The sequence below is a fragment of the Tachypleus tridentatus genome, chromosome 13, assembly GCF_004210375.1.
Source record: "Tachypleus tridentatus isolate NWPU-2018 chromosome 13, ASM421037v1, whole genome shotgun sequence".
In the NCBI taxonomy this organism is placed as follows: domain Eukaryota; kingdom Metazoa; phylum Arthropoda; class Merostomata; order Xiphosura; family Limulidae; genus Tachypleus; species Tachypleus tridentatus.
Window position 1 is genome coordinate 186,878,751 of NC_134837.1, and position 24,092 is coordinate 186,902,842.

At 33.7% G+C, this 24,092-nt stretch overlaps 1 protein-coding gene across 6 annotated transcripts in view; it reads left to right on the forward strand.

Annotated features, from left to right (window-relative positions):
• The window catches only part of LOC143237026 (katanin-interacting protein-like), an 83,665-nt gene extending 63,454 nt beyond the window's left edge, over positions 1-20,211 (forward strand). For 5 of the 6 annotated variants that reach the window (XM_076475848.1, XM_076475849.1, XM_076475851.1 and 2 more), the window contains exons 20-27: positions 4,257-4,423; positions 5,864-5,919; positions 7,303-7,413; positions 8,841-8,980; positions 9,282-9,383; positions 11,529-11,665; positions 16,781-16,863; positions 17,058-20,211. In XM_076475848.1, the coding sequence (XP_076331963.1) occupies positions 4,257-4,423; positions 5,864-5,919; positions 7,303-7,413; positions 8,841-8,980; positions 9,282-9,383; positions 11,529-11,665; positions 16,781-16,863; positions 17,058-17,122 (861 nt within the window). In that variant the 3' untranslated portion in view covers positions 17,123-20,211. Of the gene's footprint in view, positions 1-4,256; positions 4,424-5,863; positions 5,920-7,291; positions 7,414-8,840; positions 8,981-9,281; positions 9,384-11,528; positions 11,666-16,780; positions 16,864-17,057 lie in introns of all 6 variants that reach the window. The other variant, XM_076475847.1, reaches the window with a different exon arrangement.
• The last annotated feature ends 3,881 nt before the right edge of the window (positions 20,212-24,092 follow it).

The window sequence follows — 24,092 nt, forward strand, 5'->3', positions numbered from 1 at the left end:
ATTTGTCTTCTTTCTCCAACCATCACATTCACACATTACTTTACTTTTTGAATCTTATCATTGTCACCTCCTTGCCCAGCTGTGCTTTCATCTACTGGCAATCAGACTCCCTTTCCTTCTTTTAATTCGTCTTCTCACGTGTTTCACACTCCTGCATTCCTTCATTGGAAATTATCTTTCATTCCCCTTGTGCATATAATTTGTTCAGTATTGTTGCTTTTGATTAGTAGTCTTTTGTCATTGATCTTTCCTCCTTACAGTTATCCTGTGAACACTTTCTAACCTTTTTTCTTTGACTTATCTCCCTGTCGTCTTCATCTTGTTCCACTCCTTCTTACTCTTCTGTCCTCATTTGAACCCTTGTGCTTCAGTATTGTTGCTTTTGATTAGTAGTCTTTGTCATTGATCTTTCCTCCTTATACCAATTTCTAATTCTGGCTTGTTTCTTCCTCCATCTCACTTGCTATTACTACTGTTTGAACATATATTCTGTAGTTGAACATATATTCTGTTGTTGAACATGTATTCTGTAGTTGAACATATATTCTGTAGTTGAACATATATTCTATTGTTGAACATATATTCTGTAGTTGAACATATATTCTGTTGTTGAACATATATCCTATAGTTGAACATGTATTCTGTAGTTGCTTTTCACATTCTTTTCTACTGCACTTCTCTCTCCTGTTCCCTTGTCTGATCCTTCCTTTCCCATCTTTAACTGCTCAGGACACTGCATATACTTCTTTAGCATCTCCCTTCCTTCTGTTTCTTAACTATTGGACGATTTGAACCTGTATAATCTACTGTGACCTTTTGAACCTGTATAATCTACTGTGACCTTTTGAACCTGTATAATCTACTGTGACCTTTTGGGCTTTTTGATGTGCCTATTCACAAACATCTTTTTCTCCACAAGCCCCTTTCCTTCTACCTTCAGTGGTTGGCTTCGTTACTTCCTCCATTTTGTGAGAGTATCATGGATTGGGGATGCTCACAATCACATTGTTTCATATTCAAGTTGCTCCTTTCTTCTCTTTCATCTTTCTTTTCACCAACCCTAGGACAAACTCCTCCAGCCTATATCCAGCATCAGAGGGTGTTCTGGTCACTTGCCTGGTTGATGCATGATGGCTTTTCAAAATAGGGTTATTTGCTCACCCATGCATTGTCTCCAAGAAAATATCTTTATGGATTGAAGGACCAATGGGGATCTGGGCTTATGTTCTATGTTTCTCCACTGTGGATTTCTCACATTATTTTTTCTCATTGAATGAAACATAGGAGATCCTTGCTACTATCTAGTTACTGAGGTGGTTATCATGGAGAATCCTCACTGATTGAGAATTAACTGCTGGGACTATAACAAGGTCTGCCAATATGTGGCAAGTGTAGCAGTGGTCACACTTTTAATGTAGTGTAGTTCATCCCTCCTGCAGCTATACCACATGCCACTTGGATTCTCTTTCTGTGACCAGGATCTGTACAGTTGAGGTGAACACATATCGTACTGCTGTACCAAGACTCCTGCAGCCAGAGTCTGCAGCCAGTCTGTACAGTTGAGGTGAACACACACTGTACAGCTGTACCAAGACTTCTTCAGCCAGAGTCTGTACAGTTGAGGTGAGCAAATAATACAATACTGTATCCTCCTCTTGCAGCCCACAGCTGCTCAGCAAAGCTGAGGCAAGCACATATTGACTCTCTAACATCTTGTGTGTGAGTACTCAGACACTTTTCCCTGTGACACATAGATACCATGGAAGAGACAAGATGTTGACTGTCACGAGTGTGTCATCTGGTGTGTCACACTCCATGGGCTTCTATAGGGCACTTTTTGAAATCTTTTCCTCCTCCCTTCCACCACTTCTACATGAAAATCCAGTTTAACTATGTCAGTAATGTAGTATAATCCTTGCTTCATCAGGGGATGAAGATTTATGAGTATAAATGCAAAGAAGGAGCTAGTGTTCATGGAGATATATCGTCCTTCTGTTGATATAAGGCTCTGTTACATGATTTTATCATTATGCAGTAATGCAATTCATGTTAGATCATGTGAGAATTGCTAGTGGCATACAATTCTCCAAGACAGATGGACATGGAAGACAGCTTAACTGTGTGTGACCTCAGAAATACATTTTCAGATAAGGAAAATGTTAACTTTGGTTATTTGTAAGATGTTAAGGGAAAGGTAAATATAACATTTTATGTTTTTACATTGTGTAATGCCAACTGGAGTATCATGATTACTATTTATTTTCCATTAGCTAACATTGACTGGAATGTCTTGGGTATTTCTGTTTTAACATTATGTAGTGCAAATTGGAATAGTTTAGGTAGTTCCTGAATAAAACTACACATATCTCAATGAATATAAAATAATCATTTTACTTACACTCTAATGTACTGATTTTGTACTTTATCAGTGGTTACAGCCACTGACAAGGCTTAGCTAGATCAGTAATGAAAGACTTGGAAGATTGGGATGTATTTGACTTAAACAACAAAACAGGACATGCTGTGGTATAAATGTTGTTAAAATAGTAATAATTGCAAGAAAACATCAGGGTTATCCACATTTGTTAGACCATTCTTCAGTAACCTAGCAACATAAGACAGTTATCACTTCTCAGTTGTATAAGTTTGGAAAATCTTCAAAAACAGTAATTACTTCGTCTTAGTTTAGAACTAACTGCTTGTATTAAGAGCATATCTTTATTATAAAACAATGCTAGTGAACAGTATCTCTCGATGATGTAGTTAATCAACTAACAAGTGGTGAAGTCTGTAGAGGAGTGACTTACAGACCTCATCATTAATATGAACATGATACTCCACTTTTGGAAAACAACAAACACCTAAACTTATAAAGTAGTGGAAGTAAAAAGAAACACTTTACAAAGAACCTTATTTTACTGAGATTATGGTTATTTTCTGTACTTTTTTAAAAAAATATTAACACCCCTTTTAATTATCATCACATCTTAACACACGTGTCTAAGTATGTGGTAATGTTTTAGTTAATCTAGTGTTTTATGCCACTGTAACCATATGTTCTATATTTTTTAACAGGTATAAAGCCTCATACCTATCCAGTTGAACCTAAGTGTGTAAATGTTATGTTTTAATGTAATAACACTGTATCTGTTTTTATTTAACAATATTGATACTCATACTAAAAACTTACTTTTACTTTATTATTAAAATGATATTTTGTTTCATCACATGCCACATTTTTATTCAAGCATATCAAAATCTACAAAGTTTTCTCTAGTAATAATTGGGTAATTAGGGTGCTGGACACATAATCTGCAGGTTGCATGCTGTAATCTCTCCTTAGCAATAAAAGTGTTAATGCCCATACCATCCATTCTGAGATACATTTTTATTTCAAGTGGGTTTCTCATCATCAAGAATCTCTTCATTGTGCTAACCTTTCGACTATGGGAGTGTTGTAATGTGCTAGTCTATCCATTGTTTGATTAGCATAACTAAGGAGGTGGTAGTGGGTGGTGTTGGCTTACTACTTCCTTCTAATCTGTCACTTCCAATTTGGAGATGGCTATGAATCAAACAAACTTTGAAGTGATAGCCAACCCTCATGAGCAACTGTAACTGTTATTGAAGGTGTAAAATTAATTGTGTATGTAGTTTAGCAGATGATGTCTTTATACGAGTTACTTGAAAATAAAAGTGAATCATCTGATAATATATGTCAGTAACCAAACTAAACTAAAAACCAAGTTAATAGTTTCTGTAGAGTTTTCTCTATTATGACACTTTAATTCTCCTTGATTATTTTACTTTTTTGTGTCTTCTTTATTGCAGGTGTTTCATTTTATTTATTGTCTGTGTAAACTTTCGGTCTTACCTATATTTAAATTAACAGTGTTTTGGAGTGTTCTATGTATTTACAGTGAACATAGGCACTCAACCTCAACTTCTAATTCATTGAAAAGGCATAGTAGCTTCCTTATTTTTTTCCTGAATATGCCAGAAAGCTAACAAAGTGTTGCATATGAAATTAACGTTAGCTGTGTTTTCAACTAATTTATTAATTAGTAACTGAGTTTTAAAGAGTACCTGTTATGTGTTTATGTTTACGGTTAACATAATAAACAGATATTGTTCAGAAATGTTCATGTGGCCATTACTGTTTATTAATTATTTTAATTAACTCATAAAGTAAAATGTTATCATCTCTCTGCTTGATCCTCTTTTATATAATTATTTTTTATTTTGGTTTTGATTAGGTTAAAAACCTAGCTGTGACTTTAGATGGTAAGCATCTTTCTCCTACAGATGGTTTTTTAGTAAGGAAAGGTCCAGGACATTGTTACTTTGAATATTCCCAAGAAATCAGTTTTAATGGTCCTCCATCCCTCTATAACAGTGATTCTGTCTTAACTCCTTTACCTAGGTGAGCATTGTTTAAAGTCATTTGATTTCTTTTTCAAGAACTATATTTTTAGCACTTTTAGTAATTAGACTGTGGTACAAAAAGTGAAAATATGCACACAAACTGGGTAACTGTTAACTCAGTAATATGTTGTCATTCTCTTAATGTTATATACAACAATATTTGCTCATAGTGGAGCTGCTTCAATCAGGTTGTGGCCATAATATATTCTGTGTTTTGTATGTAACCACCATTCGTAATTGGCTTTTGTTAAGAACTTCGAAGCTACATACTGTGACAACTTCATAACATCCACTAAAGTCATATCCCAAAATACTTGACTGTGATCATATCTACATACTACACACATTTATGGCCATTTAATGGTTGATCTAGTAGAAACTAAATGTGTTAATTGATAAATCAAATATAAAAAACTGCACAGATAGCTTAATAGTTATATAAAAAACATTGTCAGTCAGAAATAATGAAAAGTATCTAAAGCTCACTTTTAAAAAGTTTTAATATTTACATGATATAGGACTTAGGCATACATTACCAAAATAAACTTGTTTTAAAGTTAGTTTCAACCATGTTTTTATTTGAATACTAATAATTTCTTCACACATAAATTTATAGAAAATATTTGATGATTTTAATGATCTGTGCCTGGATATAGAATCTATGTTTAGGTTTTAAAATATATATCTTATTTCTAAATGAGAGTAAACAAGCTGATTTCTCTTGTGTTGCCCAAAGGTTGTTTATAAGTAGTACTTCTGGTAAAACAAGCATTGGAATATTCTATTTTATGTGCATACTAATGTTCAATTTATTTAAATAGCTAATTGTTTCTCACAACATTCTCAGGTATTTGATATTAGACATTCTATGTGGTTTGTGATCTTCTACTTACAATTTATTTCATGTAAATTGTTAAAACCTTGCTGGTATTAAACTTAACAAAAGAAATGAAAATGTGTTTGTATCAAAACTTCTCAATTAAGTTCTATAGTTTTGCAGCTCTAGAGATTAATGGAGTCCTGGAAAACTATGGCCCTTAAAAATACTGACAGGCATGTAGAAAGTGCCTGTTAGGTAGCCCTTGTGGCTGCTTAAAATCAAGATCCATTAAATGTTTGACTCAACATAGATTGATCTAAGTGTTTTTAACCAAGAAGAACTTATGAAAAACCATGTAGTCATACCAAATGTTGTTAAACACTGGATGTGAAAATTGGTTACAGGATTTAGAATCACTTTATTTACGTAGTCATACCAAATGGTGTTAAACTGTGGATGTGAATCTTTGGTTACAGGATTCATAACCACTTTATTGATGTAATAATACCAAATGTTGTTAAACTGTGGATGTGAATCTTTGGTTACAGGATTCAGAACCACTTTATTGATGTAGTGATACCAAATGTTTTTAAATTATTGTATATTATCTTATACTAGGAGAAGTGTGGATGATTTTCTAACTGATTATGAGGCTCCAGTAATGCCTCAAGGATGTATCCTTTTAGGAAAAGATTTCTTTAACTTATTTTACATCTCAGTTTGCCCTGAAAAAGAAAGGTCCACCTTTTGAAAGCATTTGGGTTATAATGTTTTTATTTATTTCTACTAACACCATTTAATAATGTTTGTACTGTTTCTACCTGCACTACTACCTCTTAATAATATATTTACTGTTTCTACCTGCACTACCACCTCTTAATAATGTATTTACTGTTTCTACCTGCACTAACACCTGTTAATAATGTATTTGCTGTTTGTACATGCACCACCACCTCTTAATAATATATTTGCTGTTTCTACCTGCACTACCACCTCTTAATAATATATTTGTTGTTTCTACATGCACCACCACCTCTTAATAATATATTTGCTGTTTCTACCTGCACTACCACCTCTTAATAATATATTTGCTGTTTCTACCTGCACTACCACCTGTTAATAATATATTTACTGTTTCTACATGCACTACCACCTCTTAATAATATATTTGCTGTTTCTACATGCACTACCACCTCTTAATAATATATTTACTGTTTCTACCTGCACTACCACCTGTTAATAATATATTAAAATGAGCTGATAGATTGATGTAATAGTGATTTGATGTGAAGTTGTATAATTTCTATTTGTGACTGTCTCAGGTTTAATAAAGTAGTGTATGAGGTTGTTTTATTGCTATTTGTAACTATCTTGGGTTTAATAAAGTATTGTCTGAAGTTGTTTTATTGCCATTTGTAACTATCTTGGGTTTAATAAAGTATTGTATGTGGTTTTATTATTATCTGTGACTGTCTTAGGTTTAATAGAGTATTGTCTAAAGCTGTTTTATTGTTATTTGTGTTTCAGGTTTAATAAAGTAATGTATGAGGTTATTTTATTGCTATTTGTGACTGTCTCAGGTTTAATAAAGTGTTATATGAGGTTGTTTTATTGCTATTTGTGACTGTCTCTGTTTTAATAAAGTATTGTTTGAAGATTTTTATTGTTATTTGTGACTGTCTCAGGATTGATTAAATATTGTCTGAAGCTGTTTTATTGCTATTTGTGACTGTTTTAGGTTTAATAAATTATTGTCTGAAGTTGTTTTATTGCTATTTGTGATTATCTCAGGTTTAATAAAGTATTGTCTGAAGCTGTTTTATTGCTATTTGTGACTGTTTCAGCTTTATGAGTATTATCTTAGGTTGTTTTATTGGTATTTGTCACTGTCTCAGGTTTAATAAAGTATTGTCTGAGGATACTTTATTGTTTTTTGTTTATCTAACTGGTACCTTTCTATATTTCTACCAGCTTTAAAAAAATATCTAGTTGTAAGTTCAGCCTTTTGATTTAATGTTTGCTAATAAAAGAAGTTTCAACCCTTAGCGACAAAATAGTTGTGTTTGAACTTCACCTGCTGTCTACTTGGGGTGACCTGTATTATATTGGTCTCAATGGTCTGGAAGTGTATAGTGTTGGAGGCAGGAAGATTCCCTTGACTGACAACAGTGAGCTATTTTATTTTAAAGCTATATGTTTGTAATGATCATGGGTTAGGGGATCTGGGAGAAATCAGTGAATTTCATGTGGTTTACGTAAAACACCAATAGTGAAAAAACTGTTATCACTGATGCTGAAACTTTATGCATTGAAACATAATTACAACATTAAATTGTATAGTGTTGCTAATGCTACAGTAATATTTTTGTGATTTCAATTAAAATTTAGAAATTAGACCAGTATCCACCATCATTGAGAAGTAAACTACCTTTGTTGTGTATGTTCTGATAAATTATTAATAATTCAATAATTACATGACCGATCATATTGAAACTTTGAGAGTGATGTTTGAAAAACCATGACTTAACCTCTATTCAATACATGAATAATGTTTTTCAATATGTTGTATTATTATAGCTCAGTAATAAATTACAAGTATTAATTATATGGTCAGGAAAAAAAAATAGGTATTTTCATTCTGTTCGAGCAGTGGGAACCCTGCACATATACCACTTGTTCATAGAACAACTGTCTAATCTTAGCATTTTGGTGTTGTATCTTTTTAAACTTTTCCCCTGCTCAGAGAAATCAAGAGAAGAGGTAATTTTATAATGTAGTTGTAAAAATATTTGTGATAAACTAAAATCACTCAACATTTCAACCACAATACATCTGACAATGCCTATCATCCAACATTTCAACCAAACTACATCTACCATATCCAGTTCTCATGACACCTTTCACCCAATATTTCAACCACACTACATCTGCCATATTCGGTTCGGACAAGGCCTATCACCCAACATTTCAACCACACTGTATCTGCTATATCTAGTGATGACAATGCCCATCACTCAGCATTTCAGCTATTACTTCTGCCTTATCCAGTTCTGACTGGCCTTTCACTCAATATTTCAACCACACTACATCTGCCATATCTAGTTTTGGCATGGTCCTTCACCCAGCATATTAACCATTAAAACTGCCATAACTAGTTCTGACGAAGCTTTTAACCTAACATTTCAACCATGCTCAATCTTTCATATCCAGTTCTGATAAGGCCTTTTTCCCAACATTTCAGCCATTATATCTTCGTTATCCTGCTTTGACAATGTCTTTCCCCAATACCAGGATTAAAGTACATTCAAAGAATCAAACAAAACAGTGATAGAGAGTTATAGTAACTATTGGGGACATTAAATGAAAGAATATGGAGAGAAAGAATTAGAAAGAGAATTATATTATGATATAAGGAAATATAAAGTTGGTCCTTAAGAACCCCTCATACAAATGACTGGTAAAAGAAAACTAGTGTTTAAGGAGCTAGACAAGATAATGAAAAGCTATAGGGTTGAAATAGACTGTAAGTGAAATTCTCTCACATATCTTAATTGTTTCACATTGACTTGTCAACGTACGTGTTCTGTGGATCTAGATATTGCAGCTTATCCTGATAGTGTCAATGTATTAGAAAACATTTCTGATGATGTGAGAACTCCAGACAAGTTAATAGATGGTGTGAACAATACATCAGATGGATGTCACATGTGGCTTGCTCCTTTGTTACCAGACATAGTAAGTATAGGAAGAGACTGTTGTTATTAGTCTGAAATTATGTTACTTAAGTATTTGTATTGTAAAAGATATTAATAAAGATATTAACAGGAGTCTCCTGTTTGAAACAGGTAGTACAGAAGTATATTCTCTAACAACTGTATAAATGATTGCTCTCATTTATTTACAAGATGGATTTCTTTAGTTTGTCATAGTAAATCTGGTATTAAATTATGTTTTTAGAGATTTGCTATGTGTTAACATTTTGCAAAATTTAGATCTTTCAAAGGTTTGAATTTGATGGTTTTCTTTTTCACAATAGGTGAATCGTATATATATTATATTTGATCATCCTGTCGTAGTGTCCATGATCAAATTATGGAATTATTCAAAAACTCCCAACAGAGGAGTGAGAGAATTTGGGGTAAGCTATTATACAGGTATATTTCTACATCTGAAAGTGTACAAAACCCTAGATAGGTTTGATCTATTGATTTGCTTGGAATAGAAATTAGATATACTTTTATTTTGCAGATTAATATATTTTTGTTTTTTGTTTAATAATCTACTTGTATTAAACATACGTACTTATCACTTACTGGTATTGCCCGAATGACTCAGTCTGTGTAATAGAATGATAAAAAATCAGTTTATATCTGCAGTGGGCAGAGCACAGATACCCATTGTGTAGCTTTGTACTTAACACAAACCAGTCAGCCAGTTTCACTGTTGTAACTATTCAGAAATGTATGAAATTTTATTTCAAAATAAAACAGAATATAGAAGAAGTTGTATGTATTGTACTGTTGAAGTGTTAATTTTTATAATCATAACTGTAAATTAGCAGTTTCATTCTTGGATAAAGTTTATATATTGTTCATAATAATAAAAACACAAAAAATGAGAAACATCAGTAAACAAAAGAAGATAAAATAAAATCTTGGACCTCTTGTTTTGTTGGGATTAAAGTAGAATACTTAACCCTTGATAAAGGTATATCTACCTCAGAAATACTTTCATTTTTATAGTTCTATTTATTTTATCAACTTTTTGTGTCTCTGGATGGGTTTACATACATGCAGTCATTAAGTCTAGAGTTTCATTTCCTGTGGTGGACACACAGCAGATGTTCTAGTGTAGTGTTGCCCATCGCTAGTACAGTGGTATGTCTACGGATTTACAATGCTTAAATTAGGGGTTTGATTCCCCTCGGTGGACTCAGCAGATAGCCCAATGTGGCTTTGTTATAAGAAAACACAGACCAGTGTATTGTTGCTCTGAATTAGAGAAAACAAACAAAACCTGTCATTTTTTGTTTGTTACTAACTCCTGAAATCCATAACTTTTGTGAGTTCTGCCAGAATTGTTTTCAGGATTTTCTAACAATAATACCTATCACAATACCTATAACACTTCAATTATTTTAATTTTGTTTCCTTTCAGCATAAGGAGTATCCACATAATGTTGAATAAATAACTTCAAACCTCTCTGATTTGAGCATTCTGTGATGGAAATATATGAAGAAAGACTGGTGGATATCAAAGTACTCTTGAATGTGGGGTGTTTGTCAATCCCAGTTGGTGTTGCCTTCACCAGAAACTTCATCATGACATAGTGGGTAAAAGGAGTCCAGTTCTTGTATCTGAACCATCATCTGTAAAGAGATGTTTTCTTTGCAGTTCATGTTTTGTTCAGTATGTTGATAATGGTGATGAGAACATTGCTTATATCTTCTATGAACAGAGATCTGAAACAGTTGATGGTTTTTCAGTTATCATTGATGCCAGTGTATACACCAGGATAACATTGAGTTATCATTGATGTCAGTGTGTACACCAGGATAACATTGAGTTATCATTGATGTCAGTGTGTACACCAGGATAACATTGAGTTATCATTGATGTCAGTGTGTACACCAGGATAACATTGAGTTATCATTGATGTCAGTGTGTACACCAGGATAACATTGCGTTATCATTGATGTAAGTGTGTACCCCAGAATAACACTGAGTTATCATCGATGTCAGTGTGTACACCAGGATCACATTTGTTCTTCAGTAAAAACTCAAAGTCATTACTTGTAGTTGATTTTTTTTTACAAATCTTCCTCATCCAAATCATTATCTCTATCATTAACACTGTTTAACATTACACTATACATGTATATTTTTGTGAATACTGAAGCTTTAGAACTAATTATCTAACAGCCAGCTATTGTTAAATTACTATAATAATTTAATGTTTCAATTGCTTCCTTAGTTTTCTTGTATTATAGTCCTAGAGACTTAGTAGCATGATTTAAGTCACCTTCATGTGAATAATAATACAGCTAGTGAAATTGTATGTTGTTTTGGGTATAACTTTATGGTTGAAATATTTTGGAATATTGTTTCATTTGTCTTCATATCAACTGTAATATTAAAGGTGTTACACAAAGAATGAGATATTTCAAAATAAACATTGTATTACAACAGTCATAATCAATTTGCAATAACAAATCTGATTTATTTCACTTACTGAGGTCTAACGTTATTTGATTTCTTGTATATATACTATTCTTTGTTATAGCTTTTGGTGGATGACCTTCTGGTATATAATGGAGTCCTGGCTCAAGTTCGACAGGGAGCTGGCAACATGACTTATCATACCATTCTCTTTACAACAGACAAAGATATTGTGAATCGTGAGAGGCATACTGTCATTCGGTAAGCAGAGTTTTATATAGAGAAAGATTTATTAAACATAGTAAATGTCTGCTCTTGTATATGTGTGAGACCTTGAAGATTGTTTCTATATTCCTCACCTTTCATTCCTGGAACCCTTCTGTTTCCCTTGATATAACCCCAGTGACACTAACTGGTTGGTTTCATCAGCTCCTTATGCTGGTCTGTTCTTACTTATCCATGGAAGATTATCATCTCCTCAACATTTCTTCTCATCAAGTTTGATGTATCATTATGTCTTTGACTGCTCATCTTCACCATCCATTGGAAGAAATTCATCAGGCTGGAATGTGGACTATTCCCTAATCCTTCATTACTCATTATCTGCACTGCTGTACCTTTCTTAGGTCTACATTGTCCTCATTTTATATCCATTTGCCTGTGACTTGGGTAAGTGTTTTCACAACATTTCATTTTATGTTTTAAGGAATCTTTTTTATAGCTACTAACAAGATCCCACTTTGTTGTGAGTGTTGCCTGGTTGGGTGTATGCTCCCTCGAATCCAAACTGTATACTAGTTGTGCAGTAATCCCCTCTACAGAAGTCAGTTGTTCTGCAGGACCACTAATGATATAATTAGTGGTATATACTTATCTGTCTCTAGGTATCTGTTATGGACCATCAATAATGGATGAACTATCAGGCATAAAGCAAAGGTGGATTTCTTCCCATTCCTGACAGCTTTCTGGTTGCATAAATTGGGAGTGGTCTGCTTCTCAAAATAGGAAATCTTAGACACCTATTGCACTTTCTGAACTGTGACATTCCTCTGGAGTCTTTACCAGGTATCAATTCCCAGTTAGTGGGATGGTAAACTAAGAAAGCTTTCTTCTGTGTTTGAAGTAGAAATTTACCTACAACCACACATTTCTTCACTCAGTGAGAAGAGGACAAAGTTTGGTTTCACACTTCCTCTTGAGTGTGATTTAGAAAATTATCTTACCGTACAACCACATTTATCCACTCAGTGAGAAGAGGACAAAGTTTGGTTCCACATTTTCTCTTGAGTGTGAAGTAAAAATTTATCTTACAATACAACCATACATTTACCCACTCAGTGAGAAGAGGACAAAGATTGGTTCCACACTTCCCCTTGAGTGTGAATTAGAAAATTATCTTAGAGTACAACCACTCATTTATCCACTCAGTGAGAATAGGACAATGCTTATGCCCAGGTGAACCAGTTGTCAGTTGAAGCAGGACCAATCTGGATAGGATTCTCTTAATATTATCAGGTTCAGGGTGACACCACCTACAGTTGAGTGCAGAAGAGTTTGACCACTTTTTGTTAGTTCTGTTTGCAGGTGCTTTTTTCCCTACTATTGTTGTTGAGTTAGGGGACTCATTCTGCTGGTGATACAGGACATACATACATTATTTCTACTTTGAGCAAATGTTCTCTGTCCCTCTCAATTTCAGGAGCAGGATGTGTCTTCCTTGTATTTATGCTTATGTAAGTTACCATTTCTCTCATTAATACTGGTCACAAGTATTGTCTTGTTGTTATGGTTGAGTTGAAACAATGACAAACCCAATGATCAGTTTGTTGTACTTCTTGCTCTTATAGTATGTGATGGATTTACTATTATATATTTATTTTAATATTGATGTCTGTTTCAGCTAAATATATATTTGGAAATGCATGCCATTGATATTGTTAAATCTTGATTGTGAAATTCATGCCGACTCACTTGTAGAAGATTCTCAAACGTAAGAATGAAAAATGCAAGGAGCCCATCATGGTCACAGGTTCGAGTCCCCATCACACCAAACATGCTCGCCCTTTCAGCCGTGGGGTATTATATTGTGATGGTCAATTGTACTATTCATTGCTAAAAGAGTAGCCCAAGTATTGACAGTGGGTGGTTATATATATGCAAAAATGGCTTGTTTGGGTTGAGAAAATATTTTACATAGAAGAGCGAACAACGTTTCGACCTGACGATGACCGAAGACGGTCGAAACGTTGTTCGCTCTTTTATGTATAATATTTTCTCAACCCAAACGAGCCGTTTTTGCATATATATTTCTCTACAAGTGGGTTTTCTCGACATCACTGAGTGGGTGGTTATGATTATCTGCCTTTCCTTTAGTCTTACACTGCTAAATTAGGGATGACTAGTGCATATACTTCTCGTGTAGCTTTGCGCAAAATTCAAATCAAACAAACAAAAATGTATGATGTGTGTATGTAAATAGTAGTGATTGCCAGTATTGTGATATTAGCTGGTACTTCTAGAAACTCTTCACTCAAACTCATAAAATGAACTAACACAACATGCCAGGACACATAAATTTGATTAACTTTGGATGTTTGTATTTATATGAAGACATTAGATATCATCAGTGGTGAAAACCTTGCTGTGATCAGCAGAGAGCTAGCTAGCTTCCCGTTAAGTGAATTGTACCTACATACACTCAGAGTTAATTCACTCATTGTAAACTATCGATAAAATATTCAGTTCAAGACTGGATGGAAGACTCAGTATTGTTTGTAGGTTTATAAAAGTATATCCTTTATAAATTAAAATATATTTGTACTAAGAAAGAAGACTGTGTGTATTAATCATGCTGACAAACATCATAAATTTGTTTCACATTCAGTTAACTTATAAATCAAAATTACAGCTAAACTTGGTTTCAAGCTATTTGAAATTGTAATACGTAACATTATAAATGGAATTGAGAGTTTATCCATGTGCTGACTTCCTCTTTGTTATTCTGGTTGCTTGATATATTACTCTTTGTTTACTTACGGTTGTAGTTGGTGTGTATGTAACACAGTCCACTTACCCAAGACACAATGTTTAAATTACTTTAATTTTGTTTTTATCTGGGTGATCTTTTAATCAAAGAACAGGATGTGGAACCTTTTTTATCTGGTTTGATTCAAACTCTCATAGTTTTTATTATTGACCATTCCTATCAGAAATAATTAAGCTTATTCACATCCTTTTTTTCTGCCTGCATCAGGCTCAGTTCATTCTTATGGGGCAAAGAGCATACATGTTCGAGAAGTAGTGTGGTGGCTCACAGGTCTCTGAGCACACCAGTTATTTCTCGGTGGTGACATTCTGCTTGGTTTCACTCTTAGGCATCTATACTGCTCCCTCCACCTTTTCAGTGTAGGATTATAGCTTTGTGTGTGTGTGTGTGAAGTAAGATGTATCAGAAGTGAACTTTCCTTGAAAATGTATTTCTGATAAGTACTTACCTCTACTCATTCACGTCCTACCCTTTGTCCCCACTACAAGTGTTGTTTATTCCCTACCAAATCTCAAAAGTTAGTATTGAGTGGGAACATAAGCACTAGCTGCACCAATATAGGTGGAGGGTGGTCAAATTATATACAGTCAGTCATAAGTGGTGCAAAATTTGTGATATATATATATAGACTTGTGTGATGAGTATTAACATTTTTTAGGAATACGTAAGAGCAGAAAGATAGAAATAGCTTTCAGTGTAAGAAAACGTTAACTTTAGAAGTGTATCTACAACATTTATTTACTCTGTCTGTGGTGTAGAAATGAAAATATTGTAATTGTATATGGCATTTTTATTTTTACTAATTTGTTTAATCAACCAGTAAAATCATTGATGGGATTCATGTAATTGTCTTTATTTTCATACCTGTCTCCATCTCTCACTCTTTTTTTTTTTTAACCTGGGAATAAAAGTTTCTTATTTAAGTACTTGGTATTATGGTATAACTCTTCCTTATGAACATTGATAAAATAACATGATGTTTAGGGAAAACAATTATGCCTATTCTTATAATTACTCTTACTGTTTTCTAGTTTTTCTTGGCCTGCACCACTGTCTAGTCCTAGTTTATAACCTCCCTTACAGCAGAGTTAATAACTGTAGTTAACAAACCAGCTCCAGCTCTATTTAAATGTAAAATATCCATTCCAAAATGTTCACTTCTTTCATTAAACTAACTAGGTCGTCTACTCATCCTTACGCATTAACCTAAGTCTAGTATTTATTTCTAGTGACCTACTCATAATTTCATCACCACAATTAATTTTTGGCAATATTGCAGACAAAATCAAATTATGAACTTTGACTTTAAATGTCTTTATCAAATTGTGAATTAGCTCATATGACCTACCTTTCCCTACATAAGTAGCCCCTATTTGCATCACAAAAACTGCATCTCTGCCAGCCCCTTTATATAAAATACCTGAGAAACCCTTATCTGATGGTGAACAGTCCTTAATATTGATATAAAATATTTTGGTAACCCAAGTAGCCATGAGATGTGTTGACTGTAGTATGTATGATATATACATCCAATTAGTTGTGAGATGTGTTGACTGTAGTATGTATGATATATACGCCCAATTAGTTGTGAGATGTGTTGACTGTAGTATGTATGATATATACGCCCAATTAGTTGTGAGACGTGTTGATCGTAGTATGTATGATATATACACCCAATTAGTCATGAGATGTGTTGACTGTAGTATGTATGATATATACACCCAATTAGTCATGAGATGTGTTGACTGTAGTATGTATGATATATACATCCAATTAGTCGTGAGATGTGTTGACTGTAGTATGTATGATATATACGCCCAATTAGTTGTGAGATGTGTTGACTGTAGTATATATGATATATACTCCCAATTAGTTGTGAAACGTGTTGATCGTAGTATGTATGATATATACACGCCCAAATAGTCATGAGATGTATTGACCATAGTATGTATGATATATACGCCCAAGTAGTCATGAGATGTGTTGACCGTAATATGTATGATACATACACCCAAGTAGTCGTGAGATGTGTTGACCATAGTATGTATGATATATACAACAGTTGATGATATATACAAATTTGTTGTCACTCAGGTTATCTGGGGTTCTGTTTAATTTGGTGAATAAATAATCTGAAAATATATTTTTAAGAATTCAGTGACATTTGAATCCTGTTGATAATTCTAGTTAATAGTTATGTCCGATTATGAGATGGTTAAGATAACCCAGTGTGTTGTAGGGTAAGAGTACTTTAAAATAGATTTTTTTGGCTTATCTTCTTTATTTCACTTGATTTGTAACAAAGTTTACAGTTGTTACTTTTTATCCAGAAATCAAGATATTGGTAATGAAATAGAGCTGACCAACAATTCTGGAGGAAAATACAGGGATCGAACCAAATTTGTAGATCAAGGTAAGTAAGACTTTACGTGTTGATAGTAGCAGTTTGTATGAACCCAAAATATTGTACAATAGTTATTGCATGTTCTGTTGTGTCTACTGCTAATTTAATAAGTAAAATAATGACATCTCATTCCAGTTTAGCATTAGTGTTTTAAGAGTACTAATTACAATTTTAAAATATTAATATTTCTTTTTCTTTTACAGCTCTCCGTCCAACTACTGGTGTCATTGAAAATCCAAAACAAATTATTAAACCCTTTTATAAGTGATGGGTTATGGCCTAATTGTGAACAAACCTGGAAACATTCTCAAGTCTCTTCTGTTAGTCTTATTTGTTGACTTCTTACAATCTGTAAAGAAATCTTTATCTTTTTAAACATAAATAAGGTGCTTTTTGCACTGATGCAAAATATTTGTGAAATATTAACACATTTTTGTGGGAAGATTTTATCTTGTTATGCATCTAGTTAGTCTTGTGGCTTCAGTTTGTTTAAGAAGTAACTCATTCCTGTGCCTTCAGAAGTGATAATTAGGTTAAATATTCAGTATTATGATCCTTTGTTATCTTCATCACATGTGTCTTGTGACAAGTATAACAGATGTATTGATGTGTCAGAACTGTTTTTATTTATTTCAACTTTTCTTGAAACTCCTTGGTGTCCATCTGTCCATCATTGCTATTGTTTCGTCAGGGATGAAAATAATGTGTTTTTGTGTGTGTGTATAATGTGTATATTATATATATATATATATATATAAGATTGTGAGTGTTCAAGCTCTACAGAACATTAATAAGTTTTATTCTGTACAACCTATAAATTATTTAGTTTAAAATTACATCTTATCTGTCTTGTTGTATAGTTGTTATGATAAGAATAACATTTTCTCCTATCTTATCACCTTCAAAATAAACATATAGAAATTACTGCTTTTAAAAAAAGTCACTGTTCTGTATATAGAATAATGAGTAATATATCATGTTTTGGATATTATGATGGAATATTGAGTAATATGTCACTGTACTGGATATAGAATAGTGAGTAATATATCATATTCTAGATATAGAATAGTGAGTAATAAATCATATTCTGAATATAAAATAATGAGTAAAATATTCTTGTTTTGGATGTAGAATAATGAGTAATATATCAATGTTCCAGATATTACCAAGGAATAGTGAGTAATATACCATGTTCTGGATATAGAATGGTGAGTAATATATCATGTTCTGGATATTATGATGGAATATTGAGTAATATATCATGTTCCGGATATAGAATAGTGAGTAATATATTAGTGTTCCAGATATTATGATGGAATGGTGAGTAATATATCATGTTCCGGATGTGGAATAGAGTAATATATCATGTTCTGAATATAGAATAGTGAGTAATATATCAATGTTCCAGATATTACCAAGGAATAGGGAGTAATATATCAATGTTCCAGATATTACGAAGGAATAGTGAGTAATATATCATGTTCTGGATATAGAATAGTGAGTAATATATCCCTGTTCTAGATATTATCATGAAATAGTGAGTAATATATCCCTGTTCTAGATATTATCATGGAATAGTGAGTAATATATCATGTTCTGGATATTATCATGGAATAGTGAGTAATATATCATGTTCTGGATATAAAATAGTCAGTAATATTTATAGATAATTTAAAGTTTTCAACTTTTTTCATTTTTCCACAAATGTATTGGGAACAGCTGTTTATTTCTTGCCTTTAGATCTGTGTATAAACAGCACTTTAGTAAACTCTCCATTGTAACTTAAGTGGTTATATCCAGTGTTCTAAGCAGGAGAATAGTGTAAGTTGGTGAAATATTTGAAGTTGAGCACTTTATTTCTTGTTTTTCTTTATTTATCATATTAAAATGTCAAAAATTAGCAACTTATTAGGTTAGATTGGATAAGATAATGAAAAATAATAATAATTCTTCATGGGTTCTCTCATGAGCAGCTCATGCATTATGTAATTCAATACCATAATGTCAGTTGCACATTTCCAGAGTGATTTACAAGATGTGTGGTAGGATTATTAGTCATACTTGGGTCAAAGGGCAAAAAAACAATATGTATAAGCATAAACATATGCTTACAAGTTATGATGTAGAAACTCTGATGGTCACTTTGTGGTTATCAAGTTGATCACAATGACCAAGCCGGTAGTAAGAGGGGTTATTCATTCTGTTCATTTTATTCATTGTTTTAATCCTGTCTTGGTTTTACATGAAAAAATTACAGTTTCTTCTGCTGTGAATATTTATTGTAACATGTAATGAACCTTTTGCTTCAGAGAAGCTTACAATCTACTAAAAGGGAGAGGATTAGTTTTGGACCATCCTAAAAAGACCAAGGATGAAACCTCACACTGGTTATATATTTATAAGAGAATTTGTGTATGATATGTGTAAAGTTAAATGATACAATAGTTTGTTGTGGCAAGTTGAGAAAATTTAATAGGCTACTAAGTAATGTTGTTTTTAACTTAGGTGATGGTGACACCTCATTTAAATCTATTGTTTCCAACATAAACTTTTGATGCCATTTGTTAGCCAGAATATCAAAGTTTGCTGTGAATAAAGTTATTATTTCTATAAAATATTCCTGAGATTTATTAATTAATAAAGTGATGTATATTAAAACAATCAATAATAATAATAATATAAAATTGTATTTAAGATGTAATGTTACAAGTTGATTATATGCTTAGCTGTATGATAGTGCAACATTATTGTCATCTCAAAAAAATAGTCACAGAAAATTTAGTGTAAACATTTTGTGAAAATTATTTTAGATAACTTGCTTTAGTTTCTGTAGGTTTTTTAGATTGTTGTTAAAATGTTTTTTTTATATTCTGTAGATTGTCATTAAATGTTTTGTATGAATGATATTCAAATTAGGCTAGTATATAACTTCTCAGGGTATGTCAGAATAGACTTGTTTAAGCTGTGAGTTTATCTCACAGATTATAAGTTTTGATATAGGTTTTTATTTTAGGGGAGATGAACTAACTGTAATTTTTGAAAACTCTGTAATGAAGTTTCTTAAAAAATAATATGAGCTAATCATATCTAAGTTTATTGTTGTGCTTGTATGCAATCAGATGTATAGGTTTAAAATCTTGCATTTTGTTTAGAGTAATTAAGGTTAAAAACATTGTAATAACTTTGCAACATATTTCAGGTTAAACTATGGAACATGGGTAACTGTACAACAAAAAAAAACTGTTCTATCTAAACCATATTAAGGTCAAATGAATGGGTGTTAAGCATCCTTTTATTTATTGTTAACACCTTATTGTTATCAAACTTTGCACAATAAAAACATTTATTAAAAGTCACTATAGATTATTGAGTTTATTTTTTGATTAGACAGTCTGTAATGATTGAAGTGAAATATATAATACAAGATTCATGCTGTAGTTCTGGGCCCGGCATGTCCAAGCGTCTTAAGGCGTTCGACTAGTAATCCGAGGGTCTTGGGTTCGAATCCCAGTCACACCAAACATGCTTGCCCTTTCAGCCATGGGGCCGTTATAATGTGACGGTCAATTCCACTATTCGTTGGTAAAAGAGTACCCCAAGAGTTTGTGGTGGGTGGTGATGACTAGCTGCCTTCCCTCTAGTCTTACTTTGCTAAATTAGGGACGGCTAGCACAGATAGCTCTCGAGTAGCTCTGTGTGAAATTCAAAATAACAAACCAAGTGTAATTCTAAAAGTGAAACAGAAAACTTACACTGACTTATATATATTGTACAGTATGTATCACATAACTTGGGCTTCTGAAATGATATTTGAAGTTATAAAGTATGTATCACTTAACCTGTGCTTTTCAACAGATATTTCAACATGTACAGGATGTGTCACATAACTTGAGAAAGACATTTACTCTTAAATAGACTGGAAGCTGGATACAAAGGAGAAAGACATATAATGTTAAGTAAACTGGAAGACTGGATACAAAGGAGAAAGATGTAATTTTAAATAGACTGGGAGGCTGGATACAAAGGAGAAAGACATGTAATGTTAAATCGACTGGAAGGCTGGATACAAAGGAGAAAGACATGTAATGTTAAATCGACTGGAAGGCTGGATACAAAGGAGAAAGGCGTAATGTTACATAGACTGAAAGGCTGGATACAAAGGAGAAAGACGTAATATTAAATAGACTGGAAGGCTTATCAGACACAAAAACTCATCCTCAGTACGTAACGTGGCTGTCAAGTGCAGTTACTTTCACAAGATGAAAAAAGAAGCACTACAGGTGTGTTACTCATGAGGGTACATGATGTCATATCTGAATCTCGTTCTTACATGTACTTCCAAGCTCTACATTATGTAAGCTCACAGATAATAAACTCTAAAATATCCAAAGATAACTTGAACTGGCTGGAGTTACCGACTTCGTATATTATCTGTTGCTATTATCTTTTTTGTTAGGTGTCATTTGAGGGGCTAAATATGGTTAAACCCTATTAACATTACATAATAAAGACGGAGACACGTGCAAGGGAACACAATGTCCAGAAATCACACTGAATCTGTGTCGTTAGCATGTTTATGACACACATTATGTGGGACAAATACCAAAGTATGTATAAAAATGTGGGTGTGTAGTCGCCTAGAGTTCCAGTCTAGGAGCAGTTCAACCCTGTACGGTTGAGACGTACTAAATGCTGTCTAGACCAAACTTCCCCTGTCCCAGATTCCTAAATTAAACTGACAACGTGCAGATTTCAAACAAAGCGATACACTGCCATCTGCTACAATTAGTGTGGTATAGAAATAGCACCAGATTAGAATAGTAGCAGCACTACTATCCACCTACACTATAACCATTCTAAATCCACACAATAAAGTAATTTACTTTAATGTATAATGTTAATACAAGATGCATGAAAATGTGTATTATTTAGCTTAACTATCACTAATACTTTAGATGTTCTGGGGACGACAACCTCCTTTCACTAAACCCCTGCATCGGTAGTAAGTGAGTAATGCTCCTGCTAGAGTAATTCGGATTACACTTAAGGGGCTTCAGTTGGAGAGAGGTGCATGGTTTATTTACACGGTCAGTTGGTATTTCAATGAACACCCAGTTCTTCTAAAATGAATATATTCGAGGTACTACAGCGTATTAGAACCAATTTAGGGATAGAAATCAGAAACGTATACGCTCATGCTAGACCACAACTAGTGTTCATCACGAGAATTATGATGTATAAATATATAGCGCTTAGACCACAACTAGTGTTCATCACGAGAATTATGATGTATAAATATATAGCGCTTAGACCACAACTAGAATAGTAGCAGCACTACTATCCACCTACACTATAACCATTCTAAATCCACACAATAAAGTAATTTACTTTAATGTATAATGTTAATACAAGATGCATGAAAATGTGTATTATTTAGCTTAACTATCACTAATACTTTAGATGTTCTGGGGACGACAACCTCCTTTCACTAAACCCCTGCATCGGTAGTACAGTGGTACCTCGGTTCTCGAACTTAATCCGTTCCAGAAGGCTGTTCGAAAACCGAATCAATTTTTCCCATAAGAATTACTGTAAATTAAATCAATCCGTTACAGACCTCCAAAAATTATGCATTATGAAGCATTTTAAGTAACAATATTGCTTATTTATACCTGTATAATAATACTTGCATAAAGTCAACCACAAAAACTATAAACACAATAAAAAAACAATAAATGAAAATGTAACTGCACTTTACCTGTGCTGAGGAGAGCTGATTGAAAGGTGGTGAGGAACGTGGAGAATAGGAGGGTTATTATTGTTTGGAAGGGGAGTCACTTTCCATAAAAACGTCAAATAACTCTCCTTCCGGAGTTCTTTTCTTTTCTGTCTCTTTGCACCACTACAACCTGCTTCAGACTCACTGGACCTATTTCTCACTAAAAACTTGTCTAATGAGGTTTGTTTCTGCCTGCACTTTAAAATGTTTCTGAAGTAAGACATGGCATTGTCAGTGAAAAGTTTTATGCTGCAGTATGCTTCAACTTTGTCAGATTTTCCACAAAACTTTGTAACTCTCCCCATTTTCCACACATTTCCTTGATTAGTGAACTAGGAACATCCTCCCTTCCCTCCTCCTCATCTGAAGTCACTTCCTCAGTTGCCTTCTGAAGGTGTTGGAGTTCTTCCGTGGTGAGCTCAGTGTTGTGGTCTTCCACCAACTTCTCCACATCATCACCACTCACATTCAAGTCCATATACTTGCCTAGTGAGAAAATATCCTCGACAACAGGCTCAGCCTCAAAATCTTCAAAGTCTCTATCTGCTACTGAGTGTGGCCACAATTTCTTCCAGGCTGAGTTCATGGTCTTCAAAGACACTTCCTTCCAAGCTTTGTCTATAATCCTCAAGCAATGGAGGATATTAAAGTGATTTTTCCAAAACTCTCTGAGGGTTAACTCTGTGTCAGAGGTCACTTCAAATCATCTTTGAAACAGTGCTTTGGTGTAGAGTTTCTTAAAGTTCGATATGACCTGCTGGTCCATGAGCTGAATGAGAGGAGTCGTGTTAGGAGGCAAGAGCTTCACCGTAATGAAACTGTACTCCTCCACCAACCTGTCCTCCAAGCCTGGTGGGTGAGCAGGTGCATTGTCCATCACAAGAAGGACCTTGAGTGGCAACTGTTTTTCCGTGAGGTAATTCTTTACACTTGGGGCAAACATTTCATGGTCCCACTCCATAAAAAATTGCCTGGTTACCCATGCTCTACTATTAGCCCTCCACATGACATTTAGTTTACTTTTCAGGACATTATTTTTCTTAAAAACTCTCGGGTTCACAGAATGGTACACAAGCAAAGGCTTAAGTTTTAAGTATCCACTTACATTACTACATAACAATAGAGTTAGTCTGTTCTTCATTAGTTTGTGCCCTAGCAGTGACTTCTCCTCCTTGGTGATGTGGGTCCTCTTTGGCATTTTCTTCCCAAAGAGGCCTGTCTCATCACAGTTGAACACCTGTTGGGGAATAAAACCGTCAGCTTCTACATAGTCCTTAAATTCCCTAACAAATTTATCAGCAGCGTGTTTGTTACAACTGGCACCCCTCCCCCCCCCATGTCTCACCATACTATGTATGCCACTTCTCTTTCTAAATTTTTCAAACCACCCCTACTAGCCTTAAAGGCATCACTTGTATCAGCACTCGTTCCAGGGGTGTTTTTCAGGAGGTCAGCATGC